At 33.7% G+C, this 20,995-nt stretch overlaps 1 protein-coding gene across 6 annotated transcripts in view; it reads left to right on the forward strand.

Moving 5' to 3' along the window:
• The window catches only part of LRRC49 (leucine rich repeat containing 49), a 192,994-nt gene that overhangs the window by 165,698 nt on the left and 6,301 nt on the right, over positions 1-20,995 (forward strand). For all 6 annotated transcript variants that reach the window (XM_001367936.5, XM_056809108.1, XM_056809111.1 and 3 more), the window contains 4 exons: positions 356-593; positions 1,767-1,952; positions 10,739-10,848; positions 12,396-12,549. In XM_001367936.5, the coding sequence (XP_001367973.1) occupies positions 356-593; positions 1,767-1,952; positions 10,739-10,848; positions 12,396-12,549 (688 nt within the window). The remainder of the gene's footprint in view (positions 1-355; positions 594-1,766; positions 1,953-10,738; positions 10,849-12,395; positions 12,550-20,995) is intronic.

The raw sequence follows: 20,995 nt of genomic DNA on the forward strand, positions 1-20,995 counted from the left end.
GTCCCTTCATCTTTCAAGTCCTTTCTCACTATTATAATAGCTAGTGACATTAAGAAAAATAAACTGAGTAGAGTGGGCAAATTATTTTAATTTGATGTAAAGAATAACTTTGGATTTGGAGAAATGACTTTCTGTAATACTATGCCTTTCTTTGAATTGAAAATACATTTAGAAGGTTATTTATCTTTCACACAGAGAAGTGAAAATGAGCCAATGGTGCATTTTGTTCTACTTACTAAAAAAAAAAAAAGCTTTTTGAATTACAAGGAGATTGTGAAGATGGAGTCTTCATATTCTGTTATTTACTTTGCCATGAAAAAACTTACATTTAAAATTCTATTTGTGTTTTGAACAGGTCTCTTGATCCTGTGTTAAGTACTGCTTTACAAGGGCTTGCTGTCATAGAAAATCACCTTGTGGAAGTGGATGGAGATACACTTTTCTTATATGGCTCTGGAGCTCTAGAATCACTAGATCGTAACTGGAGTGTTCAGACAGCAGGATTGGTTACAACGGTGTCCTTCACTTTCATTGAATTTGATGAAATAGTCCAAGTACTCCCCAAATTGAAGATTAAATTTCCTAATTCTTTGGTAAACCTTTTTTTTTAAACAATGTTTAGCTGTTCTTAGTTGTAGTTCATGTGGTCAGTTCAAAGCTTGATTTTAACCTTTTTGTTTTCTGCAGTTCTATCTAACCACACTAACAGGACTTTCAAGAGCCAGGATTATAAATTAGAATTGGAAATGATCTTATAGTTTCCTTCTACTATTGGGAATTCCACCATTGTAAAGCACTTTGAACCTTTGTAGAATGAAAATAAAAAATAAAACTTCAAATTATTTGCTACCTCTAATAAATCATTCTACCTGGTAGGATTTATTCACACATTAGATAGTTTGTGTATGTTTTATTTATTATATTTTATGTGGTCATGATACTTTATTTCTTATAGATTTTATTATAATATTACATTTATGTATCATGTGAACATTTGAAACATTTAGTGAGGCTTAGCTTTGTTAATTTTTATATTAATGTAACATTTAAAATAATTAACTTTTATGGCTCATTATCTCATGAAAATATTCCATAAATCAGTTGATTTCATTCATCAATCCTCTTTTTTGTTTCCTTATGTCAGTACTTTTATCATCAGCAATAAAGAAGACAGACTAGAAATGAAAGCTCTATATGCTAATGAATACAGTTCTAAACTTAAAAATATAATATTCACCTGACCATCACAATTCTATTACTTTTTCTGGAAAAGCCAATTTCATCCTCCTGTGTCTTAGAGTTAACTAAAAAAAATAGTATCCTGTTTTTACCTTCTAGGACCAACAGAAAGTTGTATATAAAGTTATTAAAAAGCTTTAATATGTCTTTCATTTATAGATTTGTGTCAGCTCAAAGACAAACAAGAATCCACTTTTTTGGAGTTTAAATAGCCTTTTTAAACACAGAATCATAGGGTTGGAAGGGGATCATAGAGCTAATCTAGAATAGTTTATACTTGAACAGTTATTCCTAAATGGTCTTGTTTTGCAGATAGGAAATAAATAGCTTTGCCATGTTGTTTTGAAGTGAGCATATAATCTATTAAAAATAAATAAATGCTTTTGCTTTATCTATTTGAACACTGATTAGCCAAACCTAACATCAGTAGGTAGACCACAAGCATAAAAATGATCCATCAGATTCTAAGTTTGATGATTTTAAGATGTTCAAACTCAATCATTTACATTTATATTTTTGTTTTATAGCACCTTAAGTTCAAGGAAACAAATCTTGTTATGCTGCAGCAATTTAATGCACTAGCACAGCTTCGTCGCATTGACCAGTTGACAATCGATCCTCAGGGAAATCCAGTTGTCAATTTTACACTCTGGAAATATTATGTGCTATTTAGACTGAGCCATTTTAGTATGCAAAAAATAAATGGAACTGAGGTAAGCTAACCATATTATATTATAATATGTATATAATATGTAACATTATATTATATAACCATATAAGAAAAAGTAAGGAGATGAAATAGCCAATAATCAGAGAATGTTTATTTCATTTTGTAACTTAAAATAACAAAAATTACATCTCTCAGAAAATTTAAGAGTATTAAGCCAGCTTTGCAAATAGCTATTGGCTTGAAATAAGTAATAAAGAATATTGGTATCACTTATTTTCCTAACAAGAAGAAAGCAACATTATAAAAACTTTTAATGTTTTGTATTTATTTGTAGCGTATATGCTCTTTGGGCTCTTCACAAGGGCTCATGACTTATTCTGTACTTTTTTCTATATTTTCTCATATACTACAGGACTTGAGTGGTAACTGATAAGACTCACCAAAGAGAAAGGAAAAGAAGAATAGGTTAAGGAAAAGAAAAGTTAAAGATATGGGAAAGAGGAGAGAGTAAAACTAAAAATACAGAAGGAAGCAAAAATATTTTAGAAAAAGAGGAAAGGATGAACACCTATTTTTTTTAAATAGTTCATGCTGTAGAGATGTGTAACAGATTTATCTGAGATTATTATTTTTTAATAATAACAGTTAACATTTAGATAGTGCTTTAAAGTTTACAAAGCACTTTCTAAACTATTCCATCTGAAACACAACAATTCTAGATATTGCCTCTATTTTAAAGATGAGGAATCTGAGATTCAGAATGGCTAAAGAAATTGCCCAAGTTAGCAGGGCTAATAAATGTCCAGGTCAGAATTCAGACACACTCCATATCCATATCCAGTTGTTATCCATAACCATCTACTTTACTCTGCCATTTCAGAACTGAGAAGATGCCTCAAATATTGTGAGGCAATCTTGTCTCATAATTGACAGTTTAGGCAAGGGGATCCTACTCTTTATATGTTACCAGGGGAAAAAATAGAGGAAACTGCCAAACAAAACATAAATATCCCCTAAATTAACAATTAGATCTTGATATATAACTAAATCTGGGGGACTAGTTCAAACTTTCTAAAGGACTTTTTTTCTACTTTGGCGATGGTACATGATAAATATGATGGCAAATAATGGTAAAATAAACAGATTCCTATTTTTACTGAAAATGAACATATCTGCCAATAATTATGACACTATAAATATGCCTGGCTTGTATCTTTCAAAATCATTCTTTCAAAAACTAATATATCTTTTGGAGACTGAGTTTTGTTAATGTAACCAAGCAATGGTGACCACTGTGAATTCGCCATAGCCATGGTGGATAGTCACATCTTGAAGGAGATAAAATAGGTCTTGGGCCCCTGTTTTTCAAGGGATCTGGTTTAATCTAGACATTTAGGGAAACTTAAGAGACCCAAAACTCTCCAATCTCAATAGGAAGTCCTAGGATTGCCAAAGCTAGAACAAGCTGGAGGAAGTCTTGTAGGTAGAGTAAATTTCTCAAATGCACCTTCCCTAAATCAAATCAATGTCCTAGGCCTGTGATGGCAAATCTTTGGCACATGTGCCGGGGGGTGGGGGGGTGGGGGGACTCAGAGTCCTTTCTGTAGTACCATCATCCCAGCACAGAATTTGCCAGAGGGATGCAGAGCCAGGCTGCTCCCCTCCTCCTCTCCATGGGTGCCTGAGGATATTTCTCACTACATTTGCCTCTCTAAAAAGTTCACCATCACTGTCCTAGGCTAATCAAAATTGAGGAACAAGATACTAGATAATCATAGCCAAATGTAATTTACTCAAATTATATGTAAGTATAAAAGAACAAGACAGTACCATTATATTGACTACAGAAAGGAGAAATAACCAAATTAAACTATTTTAACTTTTTTTAATAGAAAGAAAATAAAATATTTGAAAAACTAAAATCCTTGAATCTATGTACAATATATTACAATGTAATCAGCTTTTGTTTACTCATTCAATAAATGTTTATTTAGAACCCACAATTTGACAAGCAACCATGTAAGATGCTAGAGAATAAGTTCAGTTAAAAAAATTACTGCCCTTATTGAGGCTCTGTTCTGGTCCTCTTCTCTTCTATACTCTTTTACTTGGGGAATATCATAAGCTTCCATGGGTTTAATTATTAGATGCAGATGATTAGGGCTATTTCAATATTGTCTTTGTGTTCCTAGACTCAATCATTTAAAAAATAAATATAAAATAAGTAAATAAACAATCTTTTTGATTGATTAATAGAACATACAGTCTTGGGAGATGTGGCATATATAGAGAGAACTATAATACAAAATAGTGCAGTATTGATTGCACAGAGTGCTATGGCCTGGGAAGGAAGATCAGAGAAACCTTCCAGGAAGAGATGTCATTTGGATTGGACTTGGAAGGATACATAGGATTTCAAAAAGCAGGAGAAGGGTGGAGAGAATCCTTGACATAATGAGAACCATCAGCAAAGGCATATGGGACATTCAGGCTAGAATGTGAATGGAGAAAGCTAAATAGTCCAGAAGAGAAAATAGTGCTAGATAAGCTGATAGGTTTTAAGTTAGGTTTCATTATACTATTAGAGCAGCCAGTTTGATTTAAGGCCTACCTGAATTTGCATCTCATTGTCATAGCCTTTGAGAACTAGTCATTTCCATACCACAATTATGAGTAAGATTTAGTGAATGACTTAACCAATAATGTGGTTGAAATACTATATCTTGGGAGTTGAAAAATAATATAAAATTACATAGAAGTAAAATAAAATTTAAAATATTATCATTGAATAAGAAATAATTTTAATGTTTTCATACTTGCTGTTGCAAAATTAGAGGAAATAAGATAAAGATAGAGATTCTAAAAAATTTTAGGTATAATACAGGACTTTTAAAGTTAGTAACTGGTTCTTTATATACCTAATTTCATGTAAAAACTTATGTTTTTTTTCTTTTTCATATCACCCTATACATATCACTTTTACACTTTATATCCATAATTTTTCATATATGGCATTAGGAGGTGGGAGTGTTCTGGGGAAAACAGGAAAGAGCAAGAAGAGAGAATGGAAGGGGGAAAGATATTAAAGAGGATATAAGTCTAGGTATGAGACAGGTCAACTGAGGATGAATTAAATGATTTAGAACATTTTTATATGACTATTGATGGTTTTGATTTCTTCATCTGAAAATTGCTTGTTCATATTCTTTGACCATTTGTCAGCTGGAGAATGGCTTCTTATATGTTTATAAATTTGACCTATTTCTCTATAAATTTGAGAGATTAGACCTTTATCAGAGACATTTGTTGTAAAAAAAATTTTTCCCAGTTTCTTGTTTCCCTTTTAATCTTGGTTATATTAGGTTTTTTTGTGCAAAAGCTTTTAAATTTAATATAATCAAAATTATTCATTTATATCTTATAATATTCCCTTTATCTCTTGTTTGATCATAAATTCTTCACTTCTCCAAAGATCTGCCTGGTAAACTATTCTGTGTTTCTCTAATTTAGACATGATATTACTCTTTATATTGAAATCATATATCTATTTTGACTTTATCTTAGTATATGATGTGAAATATTGATCTATACCTAGCTTCTGCCATGCTGTTTTCCAATTTTCCTATTGTCAAATAGTGAGTTCTTATTCCAAAAGCTAGGATCTTTGGGTTTATCAAATACTAGGTTGCTAAGGTCATTTACCCCTGTACATTATGTAACTAATATACTCCATTGATCTACCATTCTATTTCTTAGTATCAGATTGTTTTGATTATTGCTACTTTATAGTACAATTTGAGATATGGTACTACTAGACCTCTTTCCTTCACATTTTTTTCATTAGTTCCCTTGATATTCTTGATCTTTTGTTCTTCCAGATATGTTTTATTATCTTTTTTAGTTCTATAAAATAATTATTTGGTAGTTTGATTGATATGGCACTGAATAAATAAATTTAGGTAGAATTGTCATTTTATATTAGCTTGGCCTACCCATGAACAATTAATATTTTTCCAATTGTTTAGATCTGACTTTATTTGTTTGAAAAGTGTTTTGAAATTGTGCTCATTTAAGTCCTATGTTTGCCTTGGCAAGTAGATTCCCAGGTATTTTATATTGTTTAGAGTGATTTCAAAAGGAATTTCACTTTCTAATTCTGGCTGCTAGACTTTGCTGGTCATATATAGATTTGCTAATTATTTATGTGGATTTATTTTGTATCTTGCAACTTTAGTGAAGTTATTATTTCAAAGAATAGTTTTTTAGTTGATTCTCTAGGATTTTCTAAGTATACTTTTATATCATCTGCAAAAAGTGATAGTTTAGATTCCTCAATGTCTACTTTAATTCCTTCAATTTCTTTTTCTTTTCTTACTACTAATGTTAACATTTCTAATACAATATTAAATAATAGTGGTGAAAATGGGCATCCTTGCTTCAACCTGAACTTATTCCCATTGCAGATGATACTTGCTAAAAGTTTTAGAGACATACTACTTATAATTTTAAGGAATAATCCACTTATTCCTATGCTTTCTAGTGTTTTTAATAGGAATGGGTGTTGTATTCTGTTGAAGGCTTTTTCTGTTTCTATTGAGATAATCATGTGACTTCTGCTAGTTTGGTTGTTTGGTTATTAATATGGCCAGTTATGCTGATAATTTTCCCAGTATTAAACCAGCCTTGCATTCCTGGTGTAAATTCCACTTGGTCATAGTAAATGATCCTTGTAATATATTGCTATAGTTTCCTTGCCTAGTGGCTTATTTAAAAATTTTGCATCTATATACATTAATGAAATTGGCCTATAAATTTCTTTCTCTGTTTTAACTCTTCCTGGCTTAGGTAACAATACTGTTTGTTTCATGAAAATAATTTGGTAGGGTTCCTTCTCTGCCTATTTTCCCAAATAGTTTATGTAGTATTGGGATTAATTGTTCTTTAAATGTTTAATAGAATTCACTTGTGAATCCATTTGCCCCTGGGGATTTTTTCTTAGGGAGTTCATTGATGATTTATTCAATTTCTTTTTCTGATATGGGATTGTTTAAAAATTCTACATCATCTTTTACTAACCTGAGCAATTTGTATCTTTGTAATATTCATCCACTTCACTTAGAATGTCAGATTTATTGGCATATAATTGTACAAAATAGCTCTTAATCATTGCTTTAATTTCCTTTTCATTGATAGTGAGTTCATCCTTTTTGTTTTTGATAACTGATTACTCAACTTTTTTCTTTTCTTTTTTTAAATCAAATTAACCAACATTCTATTTTGTTTTTATTTTTTTTTTCATAAAACCAACTCCTAGACTTATTAGTTCAAGGGTTCTCTTGTTTTAAATTTTTTAAAATTTCTACTTTAATTTTTCAGATTTCCAATTTAGTCTTTAAATCAGGATTTTTAATTTGTTCTTTTCTAGTTGTTTTTTGTTTTTTTTGCAGCATGTCTAGTTCATTGATCTGTGTTTTCTCTATTTTATTGATAAGATATAATTTTCCCCCTAAATACTGTTTTCACTGTATCCCTTAAATTTTGAGTTGTCTTCTTGTCATTCTCATTAATAAAATTATCAATTATTTCTGTAATTTGTTCTTTGACCCACCCCTTTTTAAACATTAGATTATTTAGTCTCCAATTAATTTTTTATTTCTTTTTCCATGGAGCTTTATTGATTACATTTTTATTGCATTATGATCTGAAAAGAATGCATTTATTATTTCTGCCTTTCTGCATTTGGTTGTGAAGTTTTTATGCCCTAATACATGTTCAGTTTTTGTGTAGAAGCCATGTACTATTGAAAAGAAGGTATATTCCTTTCTATTGCCATTCAATTCTCTCCAGAGATCTATTAGTTTTAACTTTTCTTAGACTTTATTCATTGCCTTTACTTCTTTCTTGTTTATTTTTTGGTTTGATTTATCTAAATCTTTAAGGGGGAATTTTATGTCCCCCACTAGTATAGTTTTACTATCTATTTCTTCCTGAAGTTTATTTAATTTCTTCTTTAAAAAAGTAGAGGCTATACCATTTGATACATATGTTTAGTATTGCTATTACTTCATTGTTTATAGTACCTTTTAGCAAGATGTAATTTCCTTCTTTATCTCTTTTAATCAGATCCATATTTGCTTTAACTTTGAGATCATGACTAGTTCTGCTTTTTTTACTTTAGATAATTCACAATAAATTCTTCTCTAGCTCCTTTACTTTGTGTGTGTCATGCTGCCTCACATGTGTTTCTTATAAACAACAAACATTACAATTCTGGTTTTTAATCCATTCTGCTATCTACTTCCATTTTATGGGTGAGTTAATCCCATTCATATTCACAGTTATGATTACCAACTGTGTATTCCCCTCCATCTTATTTTCCCTTTTTGATTCTGCTCTTTTTCCTTTCATTCTGTCCTTCCTCACCAGTATTTTGCTTTTTATCACCTCCCACATCCCTCTCCCTTCTATTACCACCCCCTTTCCCTTGTCTTATTCCCCTCCTATTTCTCTATAGGATAAGATATAGGATTCTATACCTCAATGAGTATGGTTGTTATTTCCTCTCAGAGCCAGTTACAATGAGAGTAAAGTTTAGGCATTGCCTGTCACCACCCCCATCTTCCCCTCCACTGTAATAGTTTTTCATTCCTTTTTAGATGAAATAATTTATCGCATTCCATCTTTCCCTTCCCTTTTCTCTCAGTACAATCCTCTTTTTCAACTCTTGATTTTCTTCTTATGTATCATATCATCCTAATCAATTTACTTCCCCACCCTGTGTCTAAGTATACTCCTTTTAACTTCTCTACTTCTACTAAGAATTTTTAAGAATTATAAATATCATATTTCCATGTAGGAATATATACAGCTTGAACTTACTGAGTCCCTTAAATTTTCTCTTTATATTTACTTTTTTAGGCTTCTCTTCAGTCTTATGTTTGGACTTCATATTTTCTGTTTAGGTCTGGTATTCTCCTCAGGAATGCTTGGAAATCTCCTATTTTATTGAATGACCATTTTTTCCTCTGGGAAAAAAAATATACACAGTTTTTCTGGATAGGTGACTGGATTGTAAACCTAAATCTTTCACCATGCAGAATATCATATTCCATGTCTTCTGATTCTTTAATGTGGAGGCTGCTAAGTCCAATGTGATCTTTATTGTAGCTCCATGGTATTTGAGTTTTGGCAAAGGCCAGCCAGGCTTCCACAAGCTAGTACCCTGGGGATCACCCCATCCAGGGATTAGGGGCCTAGCTTTGTGTTCACCAACCATCCCAAACTGGGACTCAGGTCCTAACCACAATTCCAGAATAGGACTCCTGGCCTCTCTCTGAGCCCACACAGATCAGGCTACACAACACAAATTGCCCCGGGCTGGAAATCTGGACCTCACTGCTGGTTTGCTTGGAACTTTAAGGGGTGTGCATTGGGTTGGGCTGCTGTTGGCCCAAGCAGAGTCTCAGGGTCTGGATGTTGACTTGGGCCCAGGTTTAGAACCTAGAACAGTAGATGTGGGGTGGGAGGAAGGAGGCCTTGTTGTTGGCTTCCTCCTTACTCCTTACTGTAGCTTCCTTCTGGCCATGGTCCCTTCCCATCCCAGTGCCCCAGATGCTTTGTGTCTACCTTTCATGTTGTTATCTTCATGAAAGTTATTTCACTCTCTCTCCGTGATGATTCTTTCACTCCTGTATTCATTTTGTAGTGTTATTTTAAGATTGGTTGGAGAAGATTCTCATAGTGGTTTTGAGCTTCCCTGCTTCTGCTCTATCATCTTGGCTTTACCTAGATTCCATGGTTTCCTTCAAGACTTGGTTCAAGCTCCACCTTCTTCATTAAGCCTTTCTTGATCTTTCTCCTTCCCCCAGCAATTTGTGCCTTCCTTCTCCAAACTTTTTTATTTATTTTGCATGTGTTCATTTATATCTGGATATGTTATCTTCCCCTGTTCAAATGTAAATAACTTGAGGGCAGCAGTGATTTCCTTTAGACTTTATATCTTCAGTACTTAGCATAGTATTTAGCATATAGTAGGTACTCACTGAAAAAATATTTATTAAGGGCTTATTAATAAACATGTTGATTGATTATCTTTACATAGTATTGAAAGCAATGCCAAAAATTTTGTAAGTGTTCAAAAAAAAGTAAAATACTTGAATTGCATAAAGTACTGTTTTACATGAAGGAAAAATACATATATAAATTTATCCAAGATGCATCTTCAGCTCTAGTTTACAAATGACTCCTTGGGTGAATATGGGAAAAAGCTACCATGAGCAGTATAGGATCTAGTAAATAATTGTAGAATCAAAAGAGCTAAATGCAAACTAAAATTCGATGGAATAATTCTTAAGAGAAAGGGAAACTTCTTTGCCAAGCCAGTGAGTATTTTCTCTTATGAAATGATCAAATACATAACTTATGGAACAAGGTATGAATAATTCCTTGATTGACCTTTTGACACATCATTAAAATGAACTCATTTTAATATTTACTTGGAAATTTCCTCTAGGCTTCTTATGCTCTCTAAAATCTATTGTTTATTTTTAAATTTTTCTTAATAATTTCAAATACCCCAGAATAGTTTCCATATTTTTGAGCTTTTGCTAACAAGGAGCCACAAACCCAAATGCCAGAGAGGATAATTGGTAAGAAATAAGGAATATGACCAAAAAGGAGATGATTCTCCTAACAGCCTCAAGAGAACATGATGCTGATCTCCCCTGAGCTTAAAGGAATAAACCAATTCACATTTTACTTTGGAGTTCTGTTAATAATATCTAAACTGGACAATATGCTATCTTGACATTTTTTGTCTTATTTTCTTAGGTGACACAGAATGACATGATAATGGCTGAAAGGCTTTTTGGAATTCTGGCACATGTAGCATCTTCTGAGTTACCACAGTATCGGCTACTTTCTCTTCTGGGCGAAGTCAGGTGACCATCAGTTTTTTATTTAAATGGCAAAGTACTACTATCCTGGATCAGTCTAAAAAAATATCCATACCTTAATTCTGTCTTTCATTTTTGCTGTGGGTTGGTAAGAGTGCTTATGTGGTAGCATTGCACCACTCTCAATTACTGGGGCTTATGTTTAAGCATCAGCCTTTCCAGAATCATACCCTGCAGAAGTTGTTTGTCATATTACAAGATTTTTCCATTTAGGGGCAAAAATCCCATTTGCTATGATTGCCTATCTAAAATGTTTATAATATTCCATACCTATAACAGTTCATACCCAGTAGGCAGTCATGTCAGGTGAGTAATATAGGGCCTGATCCATCCTTCCAATGAAGCCTTTTAGGGCCAAAAGAACATAAATTCCTTTTGAGTAAAGGCTTTTTTTTTGCTTGACTTTTGTGTATCCAGAGCCTAATGCAATACTATCTCCCATCTTTTTCTTTTTAAACCTCACCGAACATTTCATCAGTGTAATCAATTGATTATTCAACAAACATTTATTAAGTGCCTTCTCTGAGCTAGGGATGTTGCTAGGCACTGAGAATAAAAAGACTGAAGTGAAATTATCCCTAATGTCAAGGAACCTTAGTTCTATCTAAGTCTGCAATGAAACTTTCTCTCCCAGTACTGTACCTGAGAGAGAGAGTGACATATACAGGGCCATGTTGGCCCCAGTGTCATAGCAAGGACCCCAGGCTTCCTTCTTGGAAGGCAAACTTTGTCCAGGATACCATGTTTCCTCTAGTTGGGAAGGCCCTGTGACTCAGGCAAAATAAATTTTAGGGACTATCTGACCTAACTCACTCCTGCTCCCCAGCTTAATAGATGAGGAAACTGAGGCTTAGAACCTATAACTTGCCTCAGATCACACAAGTATATTAAGTAGCAAATTATAATTTGAATGAGTGTCCTCTGGCCCCAAATAAAAGTGTTTTCTGTTTTTCCACCATATTCTTTTTAGCTCTTTCCTTTTTTCACTTTTCTATGCTGCTTTTCTGTTGAGCGATTTATTCCTATCAAAGCATATGTGATATCATTATGCCAGAGACCATACTATTAGGAAATGACAAGTGGCTCATTCTTAGTTTTGGGGTAAGCATTGTCTGACATTTATTGTCAAAAGGTAAAGTGATATTTTTATCCATGATAAAGTATTAACAAATGTTTTAGTTGATAACTTTCTGACTCTGCATCAGTTCTACAAAAGTTACAAAGGATTTTTAAATTTAAGACAATTTATACTTTTTTTTACATTTTTCCATTTCAGAAAAGTCTCTTTTGCTAGACTAATAAAATATGTTAGTGGTAACATTTTGCCATTCTCAAATAAAAGAACTCAATTGAGTAGTTCAACCACACAAGATTAGAGTACTTGATACCTGTATTAAGCCTACAAAACATCATAAAACAATTTCATAAAGCAAGTGTTCAAAGGAAGATAATCTAATTATTGAAAGAGAATAAAAAACAATTTCTTTTCATTCAATGTATCAACATTTCTTTTTTCCTTCTTCTTCTTTTAGGAAGAAGCAATTCCGGTATCTGCTAGAAGGAAAAGGAAAAAAATCTGGGGTGGTCAGTGAAGAAAATAATGAGAACAAAAGACTTGGTGGAGAAAATACAAATCGAGCTACATTGAATTATACCACAAGAGATTTTTATACAGAAAAACTTGAGGTAAAACTATTGTTAATCTTTAGGGTCTTGTGTTTTGACTTAGTACACATGGTTCATGATTTTTTCTTTGATTACTCATTTTGGCCTCAAGTCAATATTTAGATAACTTAGTTGGTCTGGAATAATAAAATTCAGCCTCAAAATATATCTTTACTATTGATACAGTCTAGGGAGACTATACTGTGAAAGAAAAGGACTCACAGGGAAAATCTGTAGTTGATTTGCTTTCTATTGCCAGAAAAATAACTAGCAGGGAAATTAATGATAACAGGCTGCCTATTATGGCTCAGAGCAGTCAAATGTGAATTGGTCCTATGGCTCCAAGTTACTTCCTTCTCTCTGGTGATTAACCTTTATGTTTGGACATTTGCCATTTTATCTTTTTTTTTTCATTTTACTCTACTTCAAACTCCATAGTTTTATGAAATTCTATGTTCTTGATTCTAGATAGTACCTTGAGCCATATTAACCCTACCATATCTACTCAGACTAAAAAATCTAAACCCAAACATTCATTCATATGTTCATTCATATTCAACATTTGTTTTTTGATGGTTTACTGTAAAGATTAAAATTTAGGGGAGACTGAGGCAGGTAGAAATTAGTTTCTCTCTGCAAGGAGTATTTTATTTTTAGAGGTTTATTAAAGGTTGAGAATTTAAGAATACAAGGAAGAAAAAACAGGTGCCTAGGCCAGAGGCCTAGACAAGACCTCACCTACATTATGGAAAGAGCCACTTCTGCCCCAAAACGGAAGTCCAAAAAAGAGAGCTCAAAAACCTTTGCAATCAGGTTAAATCCCTTCTTGATCTTGGCCCAGGTGAGATTACAAGGCATTCTGGGGAAGTGGAGCAAAGGCTTGTGGGGATTGAAGTCCTGGATTCCAATCCATTTTTACATTACAGTATGTTTACTATATAAAGCTATTGGACATACATAGATTTAGAACTAGAAGGGATCCTAAAGCTCATCTAGTCCAAACTTCTCTCTTCTCCCTACCTCTCCCTCTTTTTACAGATGAGGAAATCTAATCATTGAGAGGTTGAGTGAGTAGTTCAAGATCACATAAGGACAGAGACAAGATTAAAACCCAGGTCCTTTGACTCCAAATCTAAGGCTATTTCTTCTGTTCAGCTTTACTCATATATAGAAGGCTGATATACATTTCTTTCCTTGCCATCTAATTGAAGAGGAGATACCTGCATGTACACAAAGCACTTAAATAACAATAGAATACCCTAGAACCTTAGAATCAGGAGACCTTAGAGAGGTAATCTAGTCTATAAACTCATACCAAAGTAAATTTTTTCAATAAGATTGACATACATCTTCTTGACTATTTCTAGTATCTCAGAACTTAGCCTTTTGTGAGCCATTGCTTTTTTGGACAGTGTGAAGCTGTAACATCCTATTTCATTCTTGACTTTGTATTTCTAGTACTTATACATTTTTTTTTCTGCATTCTAATTTACTTTTGTTTAATTTGGGAAATTTTAATTAATGTAGAATATTTTTCCATGGTTACAAGATTCATGTTCTTTCCCTCCCCTCCCCTCTTCCCATAGCTGACACACAATTCCACTGGGTTTTCCATGTATCATTGACCCAGACTTTTTTCCATATTGTTGATATTTGCACTAGGGTGATTGTTTAGAGTCTACATCCCCAATAATATCCCCATCAACCCATGTGATTAAGCAGTTGTTTTTCTTCTGTGTTTCTATTCCCACAATTCTGCCTCTGGATGTGGATAGTGTTCTTTCCCATAGATCCCTCAGAATTGTCCTGAATCATTGCATTGCTGGTAGTAGAGAAGTCCATTGCATTAGACTATACCACAGTGTATCAGTCTCTGTGTACAATGTTCTCCTGGTTCTGCTCTTCTCACTCTGCATCAATTCCTGGAGGTCATTCCAGTCCCCATGGAATTCCTCCAGTTCATTATTCCTTTGAGCACAATAGTATTCCATCACCAACATATACCACAATTTGTTCAGCCATTCCCTAATCAAAGGGCATCCCCTCATTTTCCAATTTTTTCCACCACAAACATTTTGTACAAGTCTTTTTCCTTATTATCTCTTTGGGGTATAAACCCAGTAGTGATATGACTGGATCATAGTTCCAAATTGCCCTCCAGAATGGTTGAGTCAATTCACAACTCCACCAGCAATGCATTAATGTCCCTGTTTTGCCACATCCCCCTTCAACATTCATTACTTTCCTTTGCTGACATGTTAGCCAGTCTGCTAGGTATGAGGTGATACCTCAGAGTTGTTTTGATTTGCATCTCTCTGATTATAAGAGATTTAGAGCACTTTTTCATGTGCTTATTAGTAGTTTTGATTTCTTTACCTGAAAATTGCCTATCCATGTCCCTTGCCCATTTATCATTTGGAGAATGGCTTAATTTTTTGTACAATTGATTTAGCTCCTTATAAATTTGAGTAACTCGACCTTTGTCAGAGATTTTTGTTATAAAGATTTTTCCCCAATTTGTTGCTTCCCTTCTAATTTTGATTGCATTGGTTTTATTTATACAAAACTTTTTTTAATTTAATGTAATCAAAATTATTTATTTTACATTTTGTAATTTTTTCTAACTCTTGCTTGGTCTTAAAAATCTTTCCTTTCCTCCAAAGATCTGAAATGTATACTATTCTGTGTTCACCTAATTTACTTATAGTTTCATTCTTTATATTCAAGTCATTCACCCATTCTGAGTTTATCTTGGTGTAAGGTGTGATAGTACTTGTACATTTTAGACACTTAATGCTGAATTAATTTGAATCTTTATTCTGCATTCTGGAGTGAATAATGATAAATATATTAGTCCTTTGACATGATAGCCTTATAAGCATTTAACATCATCTCTCATACCTCCCTTAGTCCTTTTTTTGTCTAGATTATGCCAGAGCACCCAACCTCTGCCAGCCTAGGCCTGTGACTCCCTGATCCCTGAGAACGAAGAGAGACATCTGGCTCTAGCCATGGGCTGTCATCCTAGCCCATTCCTTCAATGCAGACACAGGATGACATCACCACTGAGGGCACCATAAGTCTCCTGATGTCAGTCCTTACACATTCTGATCTAGAAACACAACCCTCATTAGGATTCAACTTATAAACATTAAATTCCTTCAGTGTCAGGTACATGTTTAGACATGTACAGCCACTGCCCTCACAGAGCCTCACCCTGCTTGGGAAAGATACAACACTGCCCACTGAGACTATGACTTTGTCAATATGGGATATCTTTAGGTCTCAAGCTCTTGAATGATTTGCCTAGAGGGTGTCAAATTTTACCCCTAACAGTAATGAAAAGTGTCAGAGGAAGGACTTGTATCCAGGTCTTTGTGACAGATATCAGATGTAGCATATTCATTTTCCATTCTATATTATTCTACCCTCATCTGCAGTCTCTATGGAATCATCAGAAATGACTTCTAGTCTTAAAGGTACACCTGCTCCATTTCTACTGTCTCCTACCTCAAAGGTCATGGCTCCCGCCACCTTTTGTGGAAGGACCAAGACAAGTTCTATACCATAGAGGGGCTGCTGAATAGCAGAGAGTTCCCTAGGGTAGTCCCATAAGCATTATTAGACCCATTTGTACTCTCCCCTGCCTCTCCTTCCACTATACCAGTGGGGTAAATAGAACCACTTTCTTTCATGGTTCTTCCTTCATGATTTCTAAACCCCTCATTTGCAGTTCAACAATTCAGCATAGACCTTTGAAGCCTTTGCTTGTGCCAAATACTAAGAATACAAAGACAAAAAGTCCCACTCTGACTTGAAAGAGCCAAATAAGTCTGCTTAAACTGCCTTTTTCATACTTTCATTACCTTCTAGCATAATACTTTGAAACTTAATTTTTATTGAAACAGACACTGAAAAATTTAGATTTAAAATGGTTGAGGTCTTAAACTGTAGTGAGTTAAAATAGTGGAAGATAAAAATGTGTGATAGATATAAGAGAGGGTGAGTAAATTTGACCGCAGAAAATATGTTTCACTACAGTGTCTTGGTTTTTAAATCAAATATAAGGTGGTCGCCAGGGAAATATTCCCAATTATTCAAATACCCAAGTCAACTGGGTTTTATAGAGATTTTTAATTAATACAAATGTGGAATTAAAGAAAAGAGAGAAAAAAGGAAATAAGTATGAAGGGCCTTAAAGCCAACATGGCCTAGACCTGAGTCTTAAGAGAGATCAGTCAGTCAGTCTTTTAACACTCACCACAAGGTCTGCCTAAGCAAGGATTCTAATGACACCAGGCCAGCATCATCTCAGCTGCTTTCACCAGTTCCCTCCTCCATCTGAATGTTTCAGAATCAGTCCTTCCTCAATATGAATGTTTCAGAATGACCCCCTCAATATGAATGTTTCAGAATGACCTCTAGCTCTTATTTTTAAGGGCAAAATCTCCTATGTCACCTCCCCTAAGTTCTTCCATCTACCAATCACTGTAGATGCTTTCCAAAAGACAGCCCATTTTGAATTCACAGCTGAGTAGATTAATCTCTTTAGTAAGTCAGAAAAAAATGCTGCTGTGTTGACTAAGTTCATTAAGAGAAAACCTCTGAGTAAGTTTTCACCTTTTAGGTCTAAGTAGTTTACAAGTTTCCCCACCTTTATAGGCACCTAGTATCCCATTGTATCAATTCCAAAAACAGGCATGGCTCAAAGAACTCCTTTCCTTTATAAGTATGGTTTTCAAGTACTTTCATTGTTTAGCAAGGAGTTTTCTGCCCTAAAGCAGTCTTAAGTAGGGGTGGAGTAGGGATACTCCCATAGCAAGGAGTTTTCACATTCAAGTAGAGTTCTCACCATCTGGTAGGGAATTATTTCAAGTAGGGAATTGGAGGATTCCTCAATGTGGAGTAAAAATTTTTAACATTCATAAGTCTGTGAAATTTTAAGGTTTACATAACCCTTTCAAAAACAGTCACTGAGGGGGCAGCTGGGTAGCTCAGTGGATTGAGAGCCAGGCCTAGAGATGGGAGGTCCTAGGTTAAAATTTGGCCTCAGATACTTCCCAGCTGGGTGACCCTGGGCAAGTCACTTGACCCCCATTGCCTAGCCCTTACCACTCTTCTGCCTTGGAACCAATACATAGTATTGATTCCAAGATGGAAGGTAAGGGTTTTAAGGGGGAAAAAAAGTCACTGAAAATAAAAAGAAAATATATAGATAAAACGATAATGGATTTTTATTGAACAGAAGCAGCAAGGGATGAGCAATCTTGTGCCCCTCTCTACAGAGAAGAATGAAGTGTCCATAGTCAAACAGTACAACACCTCTGACTTGGGGGGTAATTATCTTTTGCAACCTCTCAGGCTACTCACATGTACCTTGTGTGTAAAGAGTAGCTTCAATTTCTATTCTTTAATGTGTTTTGAGCAGCACAGAAGTCCTTGAGGTGGTGAAGAGGTGTATGATTTTTGAGGACCAGCATAACCCAAGGCAATGAATAATTTAAAAGACTGAAAGATCCTCATGAATGAGGTGATTCTCTAAAACTTGCAGAATTAAAAAGGATTTCTGGTTTAGTATCTAAAGTATTTTTTATTAAAAATCATTTCAAAAGGACATTAAAATTGTTTCTATTAACTTTCCATTTCACTTATTTTTAGAAGATTTCATTTTTTTAATAGTTGACTATGTAGAGTAATGTGGTTAGTATCGTATGTGATATAAATCATCAGTATACCAATGCGATGAAAATAAGGATTTGGAGACCAAGTGAATTTTGCTTTTAAAAATTGAATAGGAAATTATCACAATAATTTTTGAGACAGCACCACTTAGGAAGATAGAGAGATGGCCTGCAAGCCAGGAAAAATTAGAACCTGGGCAAATCTCCCTTTCACTACACAAGGCAACTCTTTAAGACTGGAAGTTTCAGAAAAGGTGTTAACCTGACCTTGGAAGGGGAGGTTTCTATATCTGGGATCACTCATACAAAACCAATCTCCATATTATTCTTCATTGTAAGAGGATAACAATATAATACCAAAACTCCAAAATAAAAACCCAAATCATTTCAAATGAAAAAGCATATGCTTTGATCTACACCCATCTCCAACAGTTTTTTCTCTGGAGATGAATAACAATCGTTGTTATAAATCCCTCAGAATTGTCCTGGATCATTATTTACAATGTTTTAAACAGTTTTTAAATAGTGTCTTTTATGATAAGGATTTCTTATAATAGGTGTCATTTCATTTCTCTGATAGTTTTTAGAAGTCATAAACTTTTCCTGGTCCTCAGGTCAGATTTATAGGTCTATAAATGGCCAATAATTTATTTTTCATCATGAAAGTTAGTAAGTCAATATTGCAAATCATAGTCCTTTTTCCTTAAAACTGGAAAACATTAAATGTCCAAGGGAATACAGTGACATAGTTTCTTTCCTTTCCTATAGAATTTTGGAATAATAATTAAACTAACTGGTCAATATATCTGACTTTACAATATGGGCTACAATACACTATCATATTATATGGTAAATCCTCATCATTGATTGTAGGCTAGCATTCCCAAGAGTCATAATGAACAACAAAATAAAGACTAGTAGAAGAAACCAACCTTTTGAAGTGAACATATCAAATCTGTGAAGAAGCATAAGGATAAATACAGAAAAGAAGAAAATAGTCATTTGTCTTTTGAATCCTTTTTAAAAGAAACATCATAAAAATGAATCTTCTATATTCCTCTTTCCCTCCATTCTGAGATTCCTTACAGAGGTAGGGAAGGACTAGCACATTTCTATAGCAGACATACTAGAGAAAACTGCAAAACCTACCATGACCCATGAGGTTAGGAATATAGGTTCCATAATCCCTTTCATTCAACCAACTGTTATTAATCCCCTAGAAGCTAAGCACTTAAAGGCAAGACCCATTTAAGTTTGGTGCATTAGCACCTTAAAGATTAGACACTGGGTTTATACATAAACAATAAATTGGTAAACAGTAAGGTCTTTATACAGTTTTGACTTCAAGTTTTTATTGTAGTCAAGGCAGAGACAGAGATGGAGACACAGAAACAGAGAGTAAATGAAGCTTATTTTGACTAATTAAATTACCTCATGAAAGGCAAATTACAAGCTTGACTAAACATAGTAATTGAAATTGAAGTTGATAAAGGAAAAGAAAGTTACCTAGGTTACATGAAGTGGAAAACTGAGCAATCACCTAGTGAATCTGATCATTTGAGACATTCTAGATTATTCAGATACTCAATAGCAGGATTGTAGGCCTGTGTTAGCCACCTAATTAATCTTTCTTAAAATGGCTTTCTTCTCACTCAGGGACTATGAAAATTTTTAATGATTCTCCATTGCCTAGAGGATAAAGTTCAAATGCTTTAGAGTGATTGGTATTCAAGGGCCTGCAGAATATGGAATCAACCTTATCTACCTTTCTCCTCCTATAAAGATCCAAACCAGTCTAACAAGTGTCTCCTGAATATGCTTTACTATCTGGACAGTCCTTACCACTTCTTAACTTATCCAAATCCTACTTCAACCACAACACCTAGTTTCAAATTCCATTTGCTATTTGAGACCTTTTAGATTGTACCTGCTGATATACTCCCTTTATATACAAGCATATATATACATACACACATATGTGTGTGTTTGTGTATACATATATATATTTCTGAATATATGTATATAGATTTATGTGTATAGATTATATATTCAAGTAACATGTTTATTTTTATATTTATAAAAATATATTAACATATACTTGTATGTTATATATAATATATAGGCTACATGCAGGTAATTTTCTAGGTTTTATATATATGAATGTGTGAATATGAATTTTAAGTTCCTTGAGGTCAATGACTTGATCTTATAATTGTATTCTCTCCACCATACCCAAACAAACAAAGCTTCAAACTTAATTCCTAGTACACAATAGGTATTCAGTGAATATTTGTTACTTGTCTTGTTATTATTATATAAGGCATTATTAGCCTTAGCCTTAATTAATCAAAATTAATTATTGACCCATTACTATTTTGTAGTGGAAAGAGTCTTTGACTTGAATTCAAAAACCCAAAGTTCTAGCCTCTTCTCTGTGAGATGCTTTGGAAAACTGCCAAGAAAGTTGAATAAATAGACTGTCCTTGAAGAACTTCTATAATGGGAAAAAGAAGATTTTTTTTTAAACAGCAGTGATTGAGCAAACCAATATTGAATTGCTTTAAAATGATTCTGTTAATTTCAAATTAGATTGCAGGAAAAGGGTGTAAAGTCTCTTTTAGGATAAAAATCAGTTTGTACCCGCATAAAATCAGATTGTAAAAAATTCTAAGGTTGAAAAGGCTTAGCAAAGACTTTTTTTCTATGTTCATTAAGTACTTATAAAACAAGAGTAGGATGAGTGATAAAGAAACCTAGTTATAAAGAATAATTTTTTCATAATCACA

This window comes from Monodelphis domestica, chromosome 1 (assembly GCF_027887165.1).
Source record: "Monodelphis domestica isolate mMonDom1 chromosome 1, mMonDom1.pri, whole genome shotgun sequence".
Lineage (NCBI taxonomy): Eukaryota > Metazoa > Chordata > Mammalia > Didelphimorphia > Didelphidae > Monodelphis > Monodelphis domestica.